At 38.8% G+C, this 20,659-nt stretch overlaps 1 protein-coding gene across 4 annotated transcripts; it reads right to left on the reverse strand.

The window, feature by feature from the left end:
• Positions 1–786: 786 nt before the first annotated feature.
• On the reverse strand, positions 787–19,321 carry zgc:136971 (S9 family peptidase). 4 transcript variants are annotated; one of them, XM_034306814.2, is made up of 22 exons: positions 19,181–19,321; positions 14,580–14,727; positions 13,332–13,458; positions 13,036–13,111; positions 12,877–12,952; positions 12,644–12,762; positions 12,304–12,438; positions 11,569–11,660; positions 11,448–11,485; positions 11,207–11,328; positions 10,010–10,070; positions 9,788–9,882; positions 9,555–9,612; positions 9,359–9,447; positions 7,629–7,767; positions 7,420–7,503; positions 7,211–7,291; positions 7,014–7,102; positions 6,415–6,608; positions 5,901–6,003; positions 5,641–5,747; positions 787–5,467 (listed from the first exon to the last, which is right to left on the reverse strand). In XM_034306814.2, exons 2-22 carry the CDS (start codon positions 14,722–14,724, stop codon positions 5,359–5,361), a joined length of 2,139 nt encoding a protein of 712 aa, XP_034162705.2. In that variant the 5' UTR covers positions 14,725–14,727; positions 19,181–19,321; the 3' UTR covers positions 787–5,358. The 4 variants fall into 4 exon arrangements, with proteins under 4 accessions (XP_034162705.2, XP_034162704.2, XP_026781539.3 ...); XM_034306813.2 differs by having other exon boundaries at positions 19,177–19,321; XM_026925738.3 differs by lacking the exon at positions 19,181–19,321 and adding an exon at positions 15,863–15,996.
• Between the last annotated feature and the right edge of the window lie 1,338 nt (positions 19,322–20,659).

Genomic DNA, 20,659 nt, shown 5'->3' on the forward strand with positions numbered 1-20,659 from the left:
TGCTGACACCATGCAGCTATTCATCCATAATGTTATGTTGAATTACAAGCAGTGATGCATTCATGCCAAAAAACATCATCATCCGCTGACCAGAAACATCAGCGTCATGCTCTGTAATGAAACAGATCTACAAAGCCCAAAGCACTAACCAATACCATATGCTACGAGCCCTCTAATAAATAACTCTTATCATGCACACATTTTTACTGTGGCACTACAGACAAAATTCATTCTCTGATAAATTTGTCAGAAAGAATTTGGAAGCCAGGGAGTTATGTACTTCTACATAATAATTCAGAAGTGTTTATAGTCTACCATTTCATAAATAACCACTGACCATTAACTAACTGATGAAACTATGGTTATTAATGGGCAATGTTTTGTACCTTGTGTGTGTGTGTGTGTGTGTGAGAGAGACTAAGCTGAAAATAAAATGTATGTATGTTTTCTTTAGTGTGAAGATGAGCCAATTTCCCAATTTAAATATTCATTCATCTTCTATACCCACTTTATCCCAGGAACACTGGGCGAGAGGCGGGAACACACAGTGGGTGAGATGACAGTTCATCACGTTCACAGATTCACACATGGGTGATTGGGAGATGGAGGAAACCGGAGAACCTGGAGGAAACTCACACAGACACAAGGAGAATATGTGCACAGATAGTAACCCAAGCTCAGGATCGAATCCCGGACCCTGGAGCCATTAGGCGGCAATGCTAGATGTTGTTCCACCATGCCACAGAAGTTTAAACATTTCTTTAAAAAAAAAGCAGAGACAATGAATACTTCAACTTGTACTTTTACTTCAAATGTACAAGCAAGATAAGAATTAAACCATTTCAGAAAGAGAGACAGAAATGATTCTTATCAAATATTAATGGAAAAATAATGGCACTGAAAAAAATTTCATGCACGAGCTACAGACAGAGAGAGAGAGAGAGAGAGAGAGAGAGAGAGAGAGAGAGAGATGTGATTTGGCAGTAGATGTAAAAACAGCTATTTACAGTAAAACCACTGCAAGACCGTGGCTGTTGAACATACAATACATAGTATACATTGGGACTGTGGAGTCAGTACTATTATATGGTAAATTTCGTTTTCTGAATGATGGCACTGAAATTGAACATGATGAAGTCAAATACAACAGCAAACATTTGGAATATACTGGGGAGAAAATACTTGGAAAATAAATAGTGAGATAATATAGAGTATACTAACTATAGTTAAGAACAAGCAAAAAATCTGGAAGACAAAAACAACTGAAACTGAAATTAGTAACTCTAGAGTACATTAAAAATTACTTATCACATAATGGTAATACTTCAGTAGAGTGGATGCAGAGGATAAAATAGAACATACAAACACAAAATAAACAGAAAATATGGACACCTTTTTGCTAAGGTGTAACTGACCCCAGGGTTGCCAGAGTAGCAGTTTTTAGAAGAAGAAAAAGCCTTCATTTGTCACATATACATTACAGCACAGTGAAATGCTTTTCTTTGCATATCCCAGCTTGTTAGGAAGTTGGGATCAGCGCAGGGTCAGCCATGATACAGCGCCCCTGTATCATAGCTGACCATTGTTTGGGCTAGTTTAAAAGTAGTGTGCACCCACCGAGCCTTTGGATTAACGCAAAACAATTAGATTTAAATCTAACACATTTCTGCAAACATAGGCTATTGCAAACAAAGGGAAAGCGTAAGTGTAGACAGTGTATCTATGATTAGGGTGTCATAGAACATCGATATATTTTGACTGTTGATTGGCATGTTGTTTTCTCAATGCGTCTTTGAGATATTGATGGATTAAAATTACATATAAATGGGTAATTTACATTTGTTAGCTGTTTCACATGTTGTCTATTGGACTACCGTTTAATATTGCCTGGTGGAATAGCTTTAGGAGACCACAGTGGGGAGATATAACAGATCCTGTAGATACACTTGATCTTCATCACTCCTCACACGGATACATCTAGTGGGTCTTCCAGATACAACATGGTCTGTGTGGCTTTAATAGTATACATGTACACCTATGCTATAGATTTAAGGATACGCTGCAGCAGCCAGTATTTAATATTTGAAGATTACAGATAAAAATCAAAAATCGTCAGGAAAATTTCCCAAATATTGATACGTGAAAAAAGATATTGATCCCAAGCCTATCTATGATGTAATTAGAACCAGTTATGTTTTATAGAGTGGATTATAGAGTGGATAATGGCCACACCAGGCGATGATAAAAAGTAATGCAGATACTGCAAATCAGAAACAAACACACACACACACACACACACACATGGTGAACTTCTTTTCCAGGCAAAGACTAAGAAAAAAAAGAAGACTGTGCCTCCCTTTTGAAAACATTTGGGGCTAGTTGTAGATTTTTTGTGCGGTTTTTGAGAAGTAGCTGGGCTGTAAACTTTACTGAGACCTGGCAACCCTGGGCCAGATGGGAATCCAACACTCTAACACAAGATGAGACTTAGAAAACGCTACTAATGCCTTGGGGTAACGTACAGTAAAGAACCAATTTAACAGTATACAGATTCATTTATTAAAATATGAAGTTTAGTAGTAAAGCTCAGGCATGTGAGAGCCTGTGAAACTGACTCACTCTTTTATTGATAATGCAACCACTCATACCAGAAGCAACATTCTAGAGAGTAAAAGCTGCTGCCTAGATTCAGATGGCTACGACACAACATTCCTCAAAACATACCGTCATGGTCTGTGGTTAGCTTAAATTCACTTAAATTCAAACAGGCACTTCGCTTGATGGAAAAAAAAAAAGTCCAAAACCCACATTATTCTATATGAAAGGGAGAAAGGACAACTCTATTCGTTAAAAAAATACTACAACACCTAGTGCTAATACTGATGAATATCTCACAATGCTCTATAATCTCACTGTCCATCCTGGTGTACTGAAGGCAGGCACATGTGAAGTTTCATACTGATCACATTTTCAGGGCTTGTCTGATGAGGGATTTTCAAGCTGGCTACAAATGCCCACAATCCTGACTCAGCCTATCTGGAGTTAATTTAAATAAATGTAATCTGTTTTCTGGGAACTGATAAATCAGCAGGCACTGATTTGGTTAAATCTGCTCTGGATCAGAAACTATGGTTTCCCAAGCAGTCTTTCAGGAACAGACCGCTGGGGTGGTCCCACTGAAAGATTGAGTTTCTCACGTAGATAAAATGCTTTTAAACACATTTTGCCATTAAAATTGTTTTTAATTTAGCCAGTAACCTCTAAAGTACATATTAGTATCAGCCTACGTAAGAGTTTTAGCCATTTGGCTATAGTTAGTTGTAGTCTAGATTTACTTTAAATCAACAGCAATTTTAATCAGCTACAACTGAGCAAATTTAGTGAATGAAAATAAAAATTTTTATTTTTTATTTCTCAGACTTTTACAATATATTCTTTTTAAAATTTCCATATCTCAAATGCAATAATTTTCCAAGTTTTAAATCCTTCTTGTGGAATGGAAATGGAAACCCAGATCACTTTACAAATACACTATGCCACTGCGGGCTTACTAAACCCTTTCCTTCTCTTTCTTTGTTGTGCACTGGCTATGATGTTAGATACCGTCTAGCTAGTTAGTACTATTAGTATTAGTATTGGTATTAAATATGAGCCTAACAAGACGAACACTATTTAACTATTATATAATACTTTTTAGTTTTTATCATTTTCAGCATGGGAAAGTTCATTCACAAGCATTTTCCATCTTAGTTATCATGAACAAAATTAACACGGGCACTATCACAAAGTTTCAGCCCTAATGACAAGGTCCTATTCTGCACTGATCATTGTGCGTCATGTATTTTTCTGCCTCAATGAAAAAAACATGACAAAATCTTGTTAATTTAGTTGTAAAGAGAAAAGAGAGAAAAAAAGAAATGCTTAAATTAGTCTAATACTAATCTCAAAGGGCAACCTCAGCTTTTCTTTTTTTTTTTTTTTTTTTTTTAATTGCAAAATGCTTCTTGCTGTAAATGAACATCAGGTCTGCCACCTAGTGGTTAACATTAGTAGTAACTGACAATGAGGGAAAGGTTACACTTGAAGACTTAAATTTAAAGCTAGAGGACATTTAAAGAGTCAGAGGACAAAAAAAAAAAATCTATATGATGTTCCTGATCTGCTCTGAGTCACCCCAACAATCGTGTTATAGTAATTAACAGTCAACGCTGTGACAGTGGGGTGGGGTCAGATTTGGCAGGAATTTTGTTATATATCAGCTATGTCAAACATCATCACATCCCAACTTTAGGCACAAAAGAAGTCTGACTACAGAGTGACAGACAAGAGCTAACAGCCAATCTAGGGACAGAAAGAGAGAGAGAGAGTCTGATACTAATCTCTAAAAGGAAAAAGGATTCAAGGCTGATGGAGTTGTACCATCTTTCTTCCTGAACAGCTAAGGCATTTATTTGTTCTCTGACAAAGCCACAGAACTCGTGATAGCCAGCTAGTGGCTAATGGGGTGCTATGTGCCTTTTTCTCTCAATTCAGTTTATGATTCTAAAATTTATGATTCTAAAAGCTGAAATTCAGTTAAATTCTGCTGAACAAGCCAATTGATACTTCTGTTCTCTCCTGGTGTGTGTAATTTTGGCTGAATGGTGTCTATTTATTCATCTGTTCTGTTTTATCTAGTGCACTAACATAGGACGGTTAGTGGCTAACTGGCATTTTGGTGCTTTTCTGTAGTTTACACAGTTCAAACTCAGGTATATTGGGTGAGAGTAAGGTGATTAAGGCTTTCACACACTTTTGCAGTGTGTGCATTTTATCTATGGATCTGTATCTTTTTATTTTTCTGCTGTTTTAGGTAGTGTGCCAACGTTAGTCGTGTTCGTGTTTAATCTTTATGCATTTCATGCAATAAGAGGAAATAATTACATCTTCAAACCACATTCTACTCTACTAAATAGTATGTTAGTAGACCAATGGTGTCATTGCCATTTAGGCATCCTGTTTAGTGTGTAGAATGTGGCTTGAAATGCAGCCCTGAATTCTTAGCGAATGTGTACCTTATACTCATTGTTTATGGTGTGTATTGTCTATTTATTGTTTTCTCATGTACAGCCTTCAGAGTTGCCGCATTTCATTTCACTGCACCTTTGTACCAGCTACGAGGGAGCATGTGATAAATAAAGCTTTGAATCTTAAATCTATTATTTGGGAGTTGTCAGACTATTTAGCACAGTGGAGAAGGAATACGTTACAAAATGTTATTATGCCTGTAGCTTGCAATAGCGTTTTGTTTTACCAGCGAATTCCAATGTCTTTAGCAGCTTCAACCATGTTGATGTCTTAATATAATCAGGATGATGTTCAGTTCATGTTTAAATACTGTTTGAACCATAGTGCAACATTGAGGAAACAGTCTGACTGAGTTCCCACTTTAGACAGGGAATGACCATCACCGTCATACCACAAGAGCCTGAGAGACAGACAGAGAGAGACAGAGACAGGGGCAGAGATGAACGAGACAAATAGAGTGAGTTCATGAAAGCAAGAATACGAGTTTGGCTCAGTAGCAAAACTCTGTTCATTATGTTTGTGTTTGTGTTTGTGTGTGTGTGTGTGTGTGTGTGTGTGTGTGTGTGTGTATACCTGACAGGTGAATTCCTGCTCTTGAGGGCTTTGTAGAGCTCCAGACCTTGATGAGGCGACACTCTCTTATCCTTCCCACCTAACATAAGCAACACTGGAGTGCGGATCTACTCCAGACAAACACCCCCACACGCACACACACCCACACAGATGAGTTAATGAATATGCAGTGTGCAACAAGTGCTTTTTTTTGTAACGTGGTAGTAAAAACATTTAGCAAACGTGTGTGCGCTCGTGTGTGCGCTCGTGTGTGTGTTTACCTGTGCTGCATGCACTATGGGTGATTTCTCCAGCATGGTGGTCAGGGCTTGTGGAGTGGGCAGCTGGTCAAAGCTGTATTCCAGACCTACAGAGGAATATCTCCTGTAGGGGCAGCAGAACACACAGCAGCTCATTTACTACAGTGTTTATATCATCTACTGTCTGTAGCAATACTGCGATTTGTTATATTCATTACTGAAGATTGGAGGAGCAGTTTCAGGAAGAACATATCATTGTGTTACATGAGATTTGCCCTGTCTGATCATTTAAAGAAAATACTTACATTTTAAAATACTTACATTAAATTGCTTACAGAAACAATATGCAACAATTAACAAGTATAAATGTTATACACTTGCATTAATTTCTACAAAATGCTTACTGATTTATACCTGTAGTTGTCATTATGGCTCTGTATTAAAACATTTAGCTCCTGGGGCCTCATTTATTCACAGGTTCTAAACTGTTTCTTGTGCTTAAAATGTAGAATTCTGGTACATCGTAAATGTTTACCAGTCAGTGATGTCACTGGTCCCGAGCAGTGTGGCTGCGTTGATGACGGGGTTCCGTGCTGCACATGCTCTGTAGAACTCTGGATATTGGCCAATCAGATGACAGGCCAGGAATCCACCATGAGACCCGCCCATCACAGCCACCCTATCAGGATCAAGCGTCTTGTGACTCTGCAGGACATGCAGCACAGCCCTCTGGGTAAGAGGAATAGATGGGAAAGGTGAGGAAACAAAAAGGGGGAAAAAATAAACTTCATGATGAGTTTAATTTCAGATTTAACATGTTTTTCATGTGTTAAAATATGCTACCTATGTATTGCATTAACAAACAAACAAACAAACAAACAATACATATACGATTTAATATTTAATAATACAATGTTAATATTGTTATCATTATTGTTGTTGTTGTTGTTATAATTATTATGAGAAAATCTGAGCAAATATTTATTTTTGATATTTTATAACTGGTAGCTTATGTAGTAATTAAAATATTATTTTGCATAAGCATTTTCTACTGGATATTTTAGCTAGAAACACTTTTATTTACCAGCTCTGACTAGTTTTATGATAAGAATGTGGATGCGTCTCTGCACAAACCTGCACGTCTTTGACATCCTGACTGCCGATGTTTCCAAGGAGAGAATCGATACTGTCTTGACCAAAACCAGTGGAACCTCGATAGTTAACTATTCACACATACAATTACTCAGTCATTCATTTAAGGTTTTATCAAAGATAAATCCATATGTATAGTTTGGTAGCAAAGACAACACTCCCAGATATGTAACACTCACCCATGAGCACAGCAAAACCCAGTTTAGTCAAAGCTGCAGCAGTGACATTCCATTCAGCAGCAAAATGAGAATGAGGCCCTCCTGCACGTACACACACACGCACACACACAAACACAGTGAGCACAGAAACAATTCGCAGAACATTATTTAAAGGAAATGGTCTGTGGCTACTGGGAAATATATAGTGCTGAAAATATGTGTGCATTCACCATGTATGAAGATGACCAGAGGAAACTTCATAGCCTTGAAAGAGCTTGCTGGTTTCAAAAGCAAGGCACCAAAACTTATGCCAGCTAATGAGAGAGAGAGATTGCATGAGAGAGAGAGAGAGAGAGAGAAAGAGAGAGAGAGAGAATAAGGTCATTCATTACATGTTCTAATTCAGCAGGTTTATTTAACACATAGACATGCTACTCACAGAACTGATGGTTTTCCTCTTCCGGTGTGGGAGTGATTATCATCGACTCCCAATCAAAGCTCTCGTATGTATTAGCTCCGCCCAGGTGAGACCACTGTACACTCTGTGTATGCTTTCCACCAGGTACAAACCCTACCTTCTACACATGCATGCATACACACACACACACACACACACACACACACACACACACATACACACAGTTAAATACTTAAAAAGATTATACACATGAAGTCTAGATTTCATGACTTCTGTATCAAAAGCAATGTGTCAACCTCTTACGGGGGAAAAAAAAAAAAAAAAAAAAAAAAAAGAATGGAAACCTATTTACCAAAAACTCAATTATAATGGAAGTCTAACGGCAGTCAGTGAGACAGTCAATAAAAAAATACACGACAATGTAACATTATTTTTTTAGAGAACGTCTTACCAAAGCTGGTGTTATGTAGTATTACTTTGGAGCAATACAGTAAAAAGGAATTATGGTGACACTTTTTCTAAGTTTTGTATCCATGTGCAGCAAAGTACATCAGACCCACTCTACTACACTTCTAACACACCATGCATCTGACATCATACAGATTCATCTACAAATACCTTTGACTTTAGAATTAATGAAAGCTTTGTACAGTCTGCAGTGGTGGACAAATCATTAGCCTGGGCATGTGTGACAAGCAGATTCCATTTCTACACTATTATATTTAATGTATAGTTGGGTCCCTGGAGGACTAGTGGTTAAGCCACAGCGGTCTCACCGCTGCGGCCCGGGCTCGATTCCTGGCCAGGGAACCAACCCCAGCCACTGGGGTTGCGTGCAACAGTGCACTCTCAGTGCCGGGCCCAAGCCCGGATAAAATTGGGGAAGGTTGAGTCAGAAAGGACATCCGGCATTTTTTAAAAAAAAAAAAAAAAAAAAAAAAAAAGTGTCAAATCAAATACGCGCCCCAATGATCCGCTGTGGCGACCCCTAACAGGAGCAGCTGAAAGACGAACAACAACATACTCAAAGTTTCCATTTATTTTAACGTAGTGTTTAAACGTAACATAATTCACGATGATGCGACTCACCTCGATACTGTGACTACAGCATGCACGTTCGAATCCCACTGTCTGCTGCACTACACGCATATGTGCAATCTTTTCAGAATCAGGAACATGCAGGTTTGTGGAAACACTGACAAAACTGAGTAAAATAAAGTCAGCGAAAAGCTGTTAAATAACTGTCCTGCTAGCACAACATGCACAGTTAAACACAATGATAAGATATAGAGTCATTAGCCAGACACAAGTAATATTTTGTCTTGCGATGAGAGAGGAGGACACAGCCCCTACACATGTTCTTTTATTATTATAGCTTGTAATTAATCCTAGTCAATTAATCAGCCAAAACACAGGACTGGGCAGCACACTGGAGCTCTCATTTGTTCTCATTTGTCCACCCCCTGAGTCTGTTTTTTGCATAAATGTTTCTCAAACTGCCCTTAGACTTCCACTGTAAGTGAGTTTCAGGTTTCATACAAACAAGTTTTCCATTCATCCCTTGTACAGAGAAATGTGCTGAAATTCTTTTCTACAGTGATGCACTACATATATTACTTTATGTGACTACGAACTGTATAAGTGGATAACATCTGCTACATTCATTCACTTCAAGAACCACATTGTATCATGTGTTGTACAGGGTGTGTGTGTGTGTGTGTGTGTGTGTGTGTGTGTGTGGTTGAGTGTACCAGACTAGGAGGATGATTAGGAGAAGAGCAGGACATCACCATCAGATCTTTCATTACTGCTAACAGCTTGACACTCCCAAACTCATTCCCTGAGGACATATACACACACAAACATAAAACCAAACCTCAAACAAAATGAACACACACCGTCAATAACTCGGGTACACACTCAGCAGCAATAAACACACATACATACACGCAGAGTCCTGCACAGGTGTCGCTCTTCCAGTTCGTCTCTCCACAGAGAACAGCAACTAGCAGAGCAGAAGACATGGGTTTATTTTACAATATTCAGCCTGAGAATACAAACAGCATATTTTGGTAAAATGTTTCCGGTACTTTCCTTCTCAACCTATGTATTTGGTTTCCTAACACCCTCCGGTTTCTCTATATTTCTGTGAATTTCTGTAAATTTGCTCTTTTCCTTACCTTGCTGTTTTCACATGCACTGCTGAAGAAGATTCTCTCACTGTCTGAAGACCAGCAATGAGGAGGAAGAGGTTCATACACACCCATAAACTGATCTGCACACACACGTACACATTTTGATGTCATATCACATACTCACAGTACAAAAAATAAATCTAATGAATAAAGTGAAAGCTAAAGGAAGAGAGTGAGATAGAGAGATATGCCTGTGTGTGCAGGTACCTTTCTCTGCTCTTCTCACTACATCCACCAACACTGAGGTAGTTCTGTTCTTCATGTCATACTGAGATTGAGAGAGAAAGAACATTGAATGAATTTTTCTGCATTCATATACCGTTTTGTTTTGTGTACCACACTGATCTGCTACCATCCAGTTCTGAAAACCTGTCTGTATATACATGCGTTAAACTGTTTACACCTGACTGTTTCATGTGTCCTGTATATTGTATTAATGACGATACAATATAATTTATCACAATATCAACGTCACAATACATTTTTTGAGATTGGTATTGATCACAGACATTGAGATCTGTTTTTATAAGGTTTTACATTTTTTAATAACTACAAATTGAAAGGAAGCAGTTGTTCTTATGTTTTAGTTCAGATGTATACACTAGAAAAACTTACATGCAGGAAAGGAGAAAAGTTTAAAGCACAAAGTTCTACTTTTTTTCTTCCTATTTAGGAAAGATATATTATGTACAGCAATTAATAAACTGTACATGTAAACTTTTCTAGTGTGTACATCATAACTAAAACTGACAAGCAGCATCTCTTTCCCCAAGCTCTTGAGGATTACCATAACACCCTCTATATAAGCTTCTACCATGACAAGCTTGACCACAGTGTTTGAATACATCTGCGCTGATCGGTACAGGAGTGTGAATTTAATCTCTTTCTAATCATCATTACCATTAGAAGTATTTGCAAACTGTTAGATCTTACACTTCACTATAGGCCTATTTAATCGTTAGTAGTTTTTTCCTCGGTTCTGAGCATTTATCAGAAAGATTTGGGTCAGAACGTCAATTTTTCAGCGGCATCCCTAATAAATGTAGTTAACTGATGTTCATTATACTTCTCTAATTTTATCTATGTCATACATACATCAACAGATCTTATTTCATGCTGACACTTGTGGAGGACAGGGAAGTTAATATCAGCATGTTCAAAACACTTATGCATCTGTCCAACATTCCAGACATATGTCAAATGCCTCATCTGGTAGTCAAGTGTACTTAGTTTAATTTTCATATTTCTCATTATAATAATAATAATCTGTTTAAATGGACACATTTTTGGCTGCAAGTGTGTATGTTGTTAAAGATTTGTCAGGATATAGTCCAGATATAAGGCACATGAAAGGAGCAGGTATCAATGAAGTATGAGATTAAAAAAAAAAGTGTGTATCTTTACCAGCATCATGCGGAGACATTGTTGATGTGGACCGAACACTTGTCCCTGCAGATAGACCAGCCAGACAGAGTCTGGACTCAGCCGAGGAGTCATCACCGAGCTGGTATCACATGACAGGAGCTCTAATGTGGGTCAGAGGTCAAACAAAGAGCTCAGATATGGAGTATATATGGTAAATAATGAACGTCTAGAATATTACGTATAGTCCATGCTGTAGTCAATCACATATAATGAATCTTACCACAATTTCCTTTCAAGTCAATGGAGAAGATAGCTGATCTGAAACAAGATAAATCTGATTAATAGTTAGCATTTACAGAAATGATTTAGCTGGGGTTAGCATGCTGACTCTGCCACCTCACCTCCGATTGGAACAGAACTTCAGGCCCAGTCGGAAAGGTTCATGCCACCAGCCCACGAAGATGACAGCCTTGCCGTCTCCTGTCCACAAGGCCTGAGTGACGGCACTTACAGGTGAGTGAAGTCACGTTCTCAGTGCCAGCTCTGCACAGGTACAAGCTTTCCCTCTCTACAAACACACCTGAGCCAACTGATCAGCTTTCATAAATGTGAGAGTGTGTGTTGAGAATAGCGATGTGAATTTTGGTCAGTTCTGACAGCTCAAGTACAGAGAAAATAAGCAAGTACTCGAATTTTTGTAGGATTGAGTAGGGAGAAGAGAGGGTTTATCTCACAATGACTCAGTATAGCCTCACTGCCATTAACAATTATCCAAAACAGGATTTTTGGATAATAATGAATAAAAAAATAAATCCAAAAATGCCAACAATGACTTATCGGATATATTCAAAGCCAGCTTTATGTTGCATTTCTCTCTTTCTTGTGGCTGCTTGTTCTGTGTGTCAGGCTGCTTCTCACTATCTCCCTACTCATGAAAGAAAACTCCCATGGCCTTCCAAGGCCATCTCCCATGACCTTCAGCTGACCCTGACCTGAATATCTGTGTCTGTGTGTTCATTCATTCATGTATTTTTGTCATTATTGACATCTGCACAGGACAGTGCCTGAGAATTCCTGATTTTATTGATAATAATAATAATAATAATAATTTGAATAAATTAGCAATAGTGGCTTACCTGTCCAGGTGACACATGAAGTGGGACTCCAGGGCACATGGTCACTTCTCCTTTAGTTAGATTTGCTACACACAACACTGGGGCACTTTTACCAACCAGACCCTCACCCCAGTCTTCCACATACACATTCTTATCCTGAAAAACACACACACACACACACACAATTGAGAGAAGCTCTACACATGAAGTACAGCCTATTCTAGTGATAGGATGCCAATCAAAGGTCTATTAAAGCAGCAAATCGTAATAGAATTGTAACCAGCTCCATATTAGAATATGTCGGTGACGACTACTTAAGATCCTTTAGTATATGAGAAAGTATAATAAAACGTCTACTTACCTCTTCTTCAGGCACACTTAAACTCCCACTGTCAGTGGCTGATGGCCCCGCCCTCTTCTTCTCTGCTACGTAAAGTAACCTTTCCTCACATGGTGACCAAACTAGACATGCAAACTGTGCTAAACAGATAAATACACACAATTAAATGACACTGTAAAACCAATACACCAAATTAAGAAATCCAGCAAAACACTAAAACAGGGGAAGGGCTGTGTGAAAGAAGGCCTCCGTACCATCTTCATAGACTTTTCCGTGTTTGTTCAGGGCTGTGAGGTCTAAACTTTTCTCCAGTCCATTGCAGCCCCATACCTGAGCAGTGACAATTCACCCAACCTTTAAAAAAAGTCATACACTAATCGCTTAGTGGTCTATGATTCGATGGCCATAAATACCTCAAGATACTGACGCCCCACACCATCTCGGATGACCGCTCTTCGCGCTCCAGAGGGGGCGTGGCTACTAAGCAGCCTGCAATTAGAGAAGGAGACGTGGGTAAAAATAAGAGTCATTTATGTGCATTTATATGATCCTTTGTATTACAGTATGTGTATTATTGTATGTATGTAGTATGTGTGCTTATTGTAAAATCATGTTATTTGGCTAAAATGTATCTGAAAGTGTGCAGGTCATACACTCTACACATACACATACACTGTGGGTTTTGGGTATGCATGTGCCAATGCCTTACTCTCCGTGTGTGTTTATAGAGGGTCCCAGACACACAAACTTTTCCAGAGTATTTTCATTACACTGAAGATTCCAGTGCTGACTAAAGCGCAATCTAACGCCTCTGTCAACATCACACTGACTCCACTCTGAAAAGAGACAGACGTATGACTTTAGCAATGACTTTTGTTAGAAAGATAGAAAGAGAGAGAGAGAGAGAGAGAGAGGTGCTGACTTCATATCCAGTGCAATCTTTTTATCTCACACAATGCACCATGATAGGCAGTGTACAAACTTTGGGCCTCGTTTTTCGTTTAACTGGAGATAAATAAATTTATTCGTAAATTGTTCACGAGAGCATTTATGCAAGAAATGTGGTATTCATGAAAATCTAGTTAGTTCAGAAAAAAGTTGTATCCTAGAAGTTTGTGTACATTATGCATAAGGAGACTCGTTTATGTGAACTAAGCCTGATTGATTTACCATGAAACCCTCTATACACACACACACACACACACACACTTAAGACAAAAGATTACTGTAAGATGGGGAAGTTAATATGGGAGAGTTCAAATTGATTAATTGGCTTCAAATCATATAATCTGTGTGCGTGTGTGTGTGTATATATATATACACTCACACACAAATTGAGCTGTAGAGTTTACATAACTTGTTTATTTCAACTGCACACACAAATCTAATTATAATTTTGTTAACTCTGCACTTTCATATTAATGACTTTGATGATAGCTGATGCGCTGCAATGGCTAAGCTGGATTAGTGGAAAATTTAGCACAGACTGTGATTAGGAGGTGCTCTTTCACCAATGGATTGTCATTTTATTGCTTTCAGCTCTCTGTGAGGCCTGTAAATCAGCTGTGCTGTGAAAATGTTTGGTAATTTTTGGACCATTTGCACTTATCAACATGCACGCTGGAGTAGGAAGAAAATCAGGCGTTACTGATAGTTTTGGAAATCTGGTGGGAATTTTTAGCTTGGTTTGGGCAACAAAAACATTTACAAACATCTGTAATAAAAACTTGCTAAATGAGGCCATCTGTATCATAGAAACACTGAATAGCCAGAACTTGCACGTGCACTAAGAATGATAGCTGCTAAGATGGCAGTCACTGTGCTTCTCACACATGTAAATGTAAGTCTGTTCTATAGTCACATTCATTCATTCTGCAGTTTGCTTGGTTACTCTGTACCCTATAATAATTTAGAACTACTGATTTTTTTAATGCAGGGAATAATACACTAAGCTTACCAGTGCTTACGGTGAAGTTCTGGGTCTTGGTGTCAGACCTGACGCCTTTTCCAGTAGTGATGGAGGCAGACACAGGAACAGGATATCTGCTGTAGCTTTTGAACACATCTCTGATCACACCCTCCTCCTCCATCATCATCATCATGATCTGCAGAAAATACAAGATCCTCATATTCAGTGGTTACTCACTACACACCAATTCCAATCAATGCCTATGAACCTCCATTTTACCTCCACATGGAGATTAAATCCGACTGGCAGGATTGATATGTAAGTTATGAGTCAGTATGCTGTACATGTATACATGTCATTTTTAAACAATTCTCCTTAAGATCAGTTGTTTTTCAGAATTCAGAATCAGAAATCTCAGTTTCTATATGGCCTGCATTCATGAAATATTACATCCTTATTCATAATCCTATTTAAACAGAAGAACAATTTCCCAAAATGTCACTTATTGTTGATTAGATTTTAAGAAGACAAGCTTTTTGGTTTGACTAAATATAAAAGTATTAAGCATAAATAAATGTCCATTTTTGAAAAAGTTTATTCCAACACAAAAACTACTTGCAAGAATATCAGCAATCAACTGGCGAAAAATGATTGCGATATCTTCTTTATTCACCTGTAGTGTCTTGCCTTATGTTAAACCTGCATACGGATTACGTCTATTAAGTCTTTTGTAGACATATGATGGCTTGTGGACATATGATGGCTTGTGGACATATGATGGCTTGTGGATGTAGTTTTTCCCCTCAAAGTAAACTTACTTTTAATCAGTGATGAACCTGGGGTTGTGAAACTGCCTGTAGCTGCTTATTCTGTATGCTGATGTTGCTACAGAGGCTCGGCCACAGCAATGCCACCACAGTGATGTGTCTTTATTAAAGAAATCTTTATTACTCCTTTATAGCTCATGTAGCATTAATAAATCATAACTAGCTCATGTGTATTTAAATCATCACTGTGATGTTGTAGGGATTTTTACTATATGCTATGAGTTTGGGGCCAGTCCAGTAATGTCATTATTTCAGTTATTCATTTTGCATCAATGAAGAAATCACACATTCTGTAAATGTAACCATGATTAGAAGATGCCACTAATGAAAAGGGCTTATATATATATATATATATATATATATATATATATATATATATATATATACACACACATATATACACACTTCACCTTTAGAAAACAGCTTATTTTAAAGAAAACCAAGCACTAAAGAAACTTCATGATTAATGATTATACGAAACCACAGAGCGAAGAAAATACTTACAAAGATGAACTTTAGACACTGCGAAAATGCGGAAGTGAATTTAAAAGCTTCATACAGAATGTCAACAGAGAAGGCTTCCTGCACGCGCGCATTGTCCGGCTCATTTGTGTTTGTGCTCGTGTTTCTTCTTCTTCTTCTTCTACTCGTTATGGACAGCGCGTTGTGCGGCACATTACCGCCACCTAGCGGAGACGTTGTGTATACGTCACCAAAACATCTGTGTGGTTAAGCACACACCCCTGACCTAGTCTTCCCTTAGGACCCGGACATCAAGCATCGCTGCATGTTCAGCTTCTATGACTTTCAGCCATACACACACACATACACACACACATACACACACGCGCGCGCGCAATATAATGTATACTGCCCCCATATACTAGGTGCACTGCAAAGGGTGAAAATAGGGTCATAATGTTGCTGACCACACAAGTATACAGAAAGTGGACAGTCTTAAAAGAATTTTTTTTTTTAAATCAGGACTTAACTAAAAGGCAAAACATTTAAAAGGTATTGACTTTCTATTTGCTTATTATATATATATATATATATATATATATATATATATATATATATATAGATAGATAGATATAGATATAGATATTAGAGAGAGAGAGAGAGAGAGAGAGAGAGAGAGAGTTCAAATGCAGAAAGCCCAGATTTTAAATCTTGATTAACTGCAAGATTACTATGTAAAAAAAATTTCATGTACAGATTTTTAATATTATATTTACGTCACCAGGGGGCGCAATTGTATTTCTGCACATGTTACTTGAATGAAAGATTTTGAGTTGCCATTTCATTTTCTTTCATAAAAACATGAGTGATTGGGATAACGATTTGATTATGTCGAACAACTGAAATAAGTGCATCAAATATGCAACTTTGGATTCATTTGAGGGGGCACAGTCACTTAGTGGTTAGCACTGCTGCCTCACATGTCTGGGGGTGGGGTCCAAATCCCAACCCTGCCCTGTGGGCACGGAGCTTGCGTGTTCTCCCCATGTTCGGGGGTTTCCTCTGGGTCCTCCGGTTTCCTCCCCCCAGTCCAAAGAAACCGTAGGCTGGTTAGCATTTCCAAATTATCCGTAGTGTGTGAACATGTGAGCGTGATTGTGCCCTGTGATGGGTTGGCACCCCGTCCATGGCGTCCCCCGCCTTGTGCCCTGAGTTCCGTGGGATAGGTTCCAGGCCCCCTCATGACACAGTGTAGGATAAGCGGTATGGATGGATGATCCGTTTGATTCAATCTAATTCATTTAGAGAAGCAAGGACAGACCATGTGGCTTATTGGACTTAAATAAAAGAAATTATAGCGTTTTTAACTTTCTTTTGATTCCTTTGCACTTGGGAATTGATTCACCCGATTCACCAGAAGTAGTAGCTCAAGAGGAACAGATGATTCATCCATAAATCACCCAGCACTAAAACACCTGGATAGAAAAGTACAGTAGCTTTATTTAGCGTTATATGCCTATTCAACATCTACATATTTAGGAGAGTCTTGGGAATAGTTAAGTTTGCTTTGGGTCTCTCCCGAGAACATCACCTGCCACAGAAGACAGGCAGCTGGGCTTCATGCACCATTAGAGTTTCTTCTCCTCACAAACAAAACTGGTTTTCTTACAAAAAAAAAGAACCGACACATCTGATAATAAAGGCTGTGGTCTAATTCTCACACAATTTTCACCCTGGTCTGTTTCAGTCAGATGGCTGTAAGCCACACAGCCAGCTACACTTGCTGCTTTGTTTTACATGCGATACCAGTGTGCCTGCACCAGTTCCCCAGACAATGCCAATTATTTTGGCAAATACACTTTGGTTAATGTGCTCTGAGTACTGCAAAATGAAATGAGTCAAAATGTTCTGGATGGAGCCTCAAAAACTATACTAGGAGACATGGAAAAATATTCTTATGATAAATTCCTTGAATGTCTACTTCCTAGAGCACTAACAAACAAAAACACTGGTCATTAGCATATACAGGATGTTTCCTTCCAGACGAATGTAACTGTACTGCCACAGGCTTTGTCAGTTCTCCTGTGAACTATGAGCTGTGTACAGGGACCAAGAAGCTAATGAACAATAGGACCATCTTTATGGCAAGTGACGCTTCAGTCCTATCTACAGAGACACATACTCTTGGGGAAAATAGGCTCTAAACAAGATAAGGGGAAGTGGAGAAAGAAACCATGGGAGACAGATATGACAGAGTCACTCTCACAGTCTCTTATGAAATCTTTACCAGCCTCATAAACTGAGAAAAAAACTGTCAAGCAGCATCTTGAGACATCATGGTTCTACTAAGAACCATTACATACTTACACTTGACTTTTTACCTGTCATGCTCTCCTACAGCACTGAAAATGTACAACATAATTCATAATACAGGATTAAAGGCGGTGTTAGTGATTTAAGTCAGAACAGTTTGTAATGTATATATTCCAAAGTTCTCGGATTATGGCAGTTCTTAATAAAAGCTCTGAACTGGATGGAACAAATACATGACACCATCTAAAAACATCCAACCAATCAATCATGTTTAAATTCCCTCTCCTAATGATGAGTTACAACCAGCTCAAAACTGCTGAACTTGACAACATACCAGGTTGTTTTCTCAGCAATTGCATGGACTAACTGGTAGATGTCTTCAAAGACATCTTCCACATTTCACTAAGCCAGGCAGAGGCTCTCAAATGCTTAGACCAGTGCCAAAGAAGTCAACGTAATGACTACAACCCTGTGGTATTTACATCATTCATCATACAGTGCTTCAAATGACTAGTCGCAGGTGACAAAAAATAATTAAATAAATCAGCCTCCACATGTAACTAGATTCCCTACAGTTTGCATATCACTCTAACCAGTCCACAGATGATGCCATATCCTTGGCTCTGTTCCATCCCTTACTTACGTAAGAATTCTGTTTAGTGATTTTAGCTCCCCATTCAACATAATTCCACAGAAGTTAGTGGTAAATTTGAGCCTTCTGCACTCCTTCTGTAACTAGATCCTGGACTGCAGGCAGTCTGGATTGGGAACATCACCTCCAGGGCCACCACACTGAGCACTGGTGCCTCCCAGGACTATGTGCTCAGCCCACTACTGTTCACACTGATGGTGTATTGCACAATATACTGCCAAGCATAGCTCAAACCACATCAAATTGGCTAATGACACAACAGTAGTGGCTCAAATCAGTAACAACAATGAAGCAACATGCAGAGTGGAGGTGGAACAGCTAGTAGACTGGTGGAGAAACAAAAATCTACCAAAGGATTGTTTATTTCAAAAAGATCTGTGGTGATCACTACCTACTGAGCCTCAACAGCTTGCCAGTGGAGACGATCAGGAGCTCCAAGTTCCTGGAAGTGCATATATCAAAAAGGACAATACCTGGGCAATCAGTACTACATCTCTAGACAAGAAAGCAAAGTGGCACCTCCATTTTCTGTGATAGCTGAGGACAGCAAGTCCCTCCCACCTCCCTCATCGTGCAAAGTGTTCTCACCAGCTGTCTAGTTTGAGAACTGCAATGCCTACAGGTTCCCAACCCTGGTCTTAGAGTACCCCATCTGTTGCACATTTTAGTGTTTTCCCTGCTCCAAACACATCTGGGCCTGTATTCACAAAGCTTCTTAGAATTCTCTCAGAGAGCTCCTATCTTAGCCTAAAGAGTCCTAGCTGGGAGTCCTAGACTAAAAGTGATTTAGGAAACTTCTCAGAGCAACTCTGAGTAAGGAAAGCAGTGAGGAGGTGTGGTTGACCCCATTGCTAGGGATGACGCAGCAATTCAAGGACTGTGATTGGTTGATAAAAAACTATCTGTAAAGGTCTTAAAATGTGCTCTTTGTGAAAATAGAATATATGATAATAGAATGGATGGTGAAATCATAAAATGTTTGTATTAAGAAATTGTATAATCATGAATACAGGCTACGTTATGCAAAGTTTCTGTTATAGGCTAAATATCTTAAAGTTAATTAAAACAGCCAAATGTTGAAAATGTGTCTACTTTTGAAGTAACCAATTTCCACGCAGTAGTTACTATATTTAAGTTCGTACATTTATTTACCATACTGATTTTATTACTTGTAATCCATTTCAGATTGATGGGAGCAAAATGGCTCACCTTTTACCAGTTTACCTGATTGCAGGACAGTCTATTTAAGTTGCACTTTTGGATGGTGTGAACGTCCAGTGGAAATGAAATGAACTGTGTCACTACATGAGACTGTGAAAGCGCTTCAATAGTTTGTGCGATCACTCTGCTGATGGAAGGTTGTGACAGACACAAGTCATCACTACTGCATGGTTGCATTTTTCCAGTTGCCAAATACCTCAGTGTTGTAATCACTTTCATTTCAATTTGAATCATTTTATCTTTACTAAGATTTAGTCCTAAATTTAAGGGGAAATTCTAAGAAAACATCATAATTCTAAGAATTTTCTTAGAATTTCGTCACTAGGAGCAACTTTTAGGCCTGATTCTTAACAGCCCTTCTTGTGTTGAAGCGAGTGTGTTAGAACAGGGGACGACACTCGTGTGCAGGCTGGGGTACTCCAGGACCTGTGCCTCAGACTGTACGACTGCAGAAGATGCTGAGAATATCATTGGAATCCTCTCACTCCCATTCAAGACACGATAACAATCACTGCTTCATTAAGGCCTCCAGCATAGTGCTGGAACCTTCCCACCCCTCCCATGGACTCTTTGCCCGCCAGCTGTCTGTCAAAAGGTACCACAGCATCTGGACCAGTTCCACCAGACTCTGCACCAGCTTCTTCCCCCAGGCT

This window comes from Pangasianodon hypophthalmus, chromosome 8, assembly GCF_027358585.1.
Source record: "Pangasianodon hypophthalmus isolate fPanHyp1 chromosome 8, fPanHyp1.pri, whole genome shotgun sequence".
NCBI classification, from domain to species: Eukaryota; Metazoa; Chordata; class Actinopteri; order Siluriformes; family Pangasiidae; genus Pangasianodon; species Pangasianodon hypophthalmus.

What these genes read in the sequence shown, in the direction of transcription:
- zgc:136971 (XM_034306814.2), bottom strand. Translation starts at nt 14,724, where the DNA reads ATGATGATGATGATGGAGGAGGAGGGTGTGATCAGAGATGTGTTCAAA. An exon ending in GTGCATGTGAAAACAGCAAG is followed by an intron (nt 9,613 to 9,787) that starts GTAAGGAAAAGA and finishes CTGCTCTGCTAG; the next exon opens with TTGCTGTTCTCTGTGGAGAG. An exon ending in AGGATGTCAAAGACGTGCAG is followed by an intron (nt 6,609 to 7,013) that starts GTTTGTGCAGAG and finishes CCTCTTACCCAG; the next exon opens with AGGGCTGTGCTGCATGTCCT.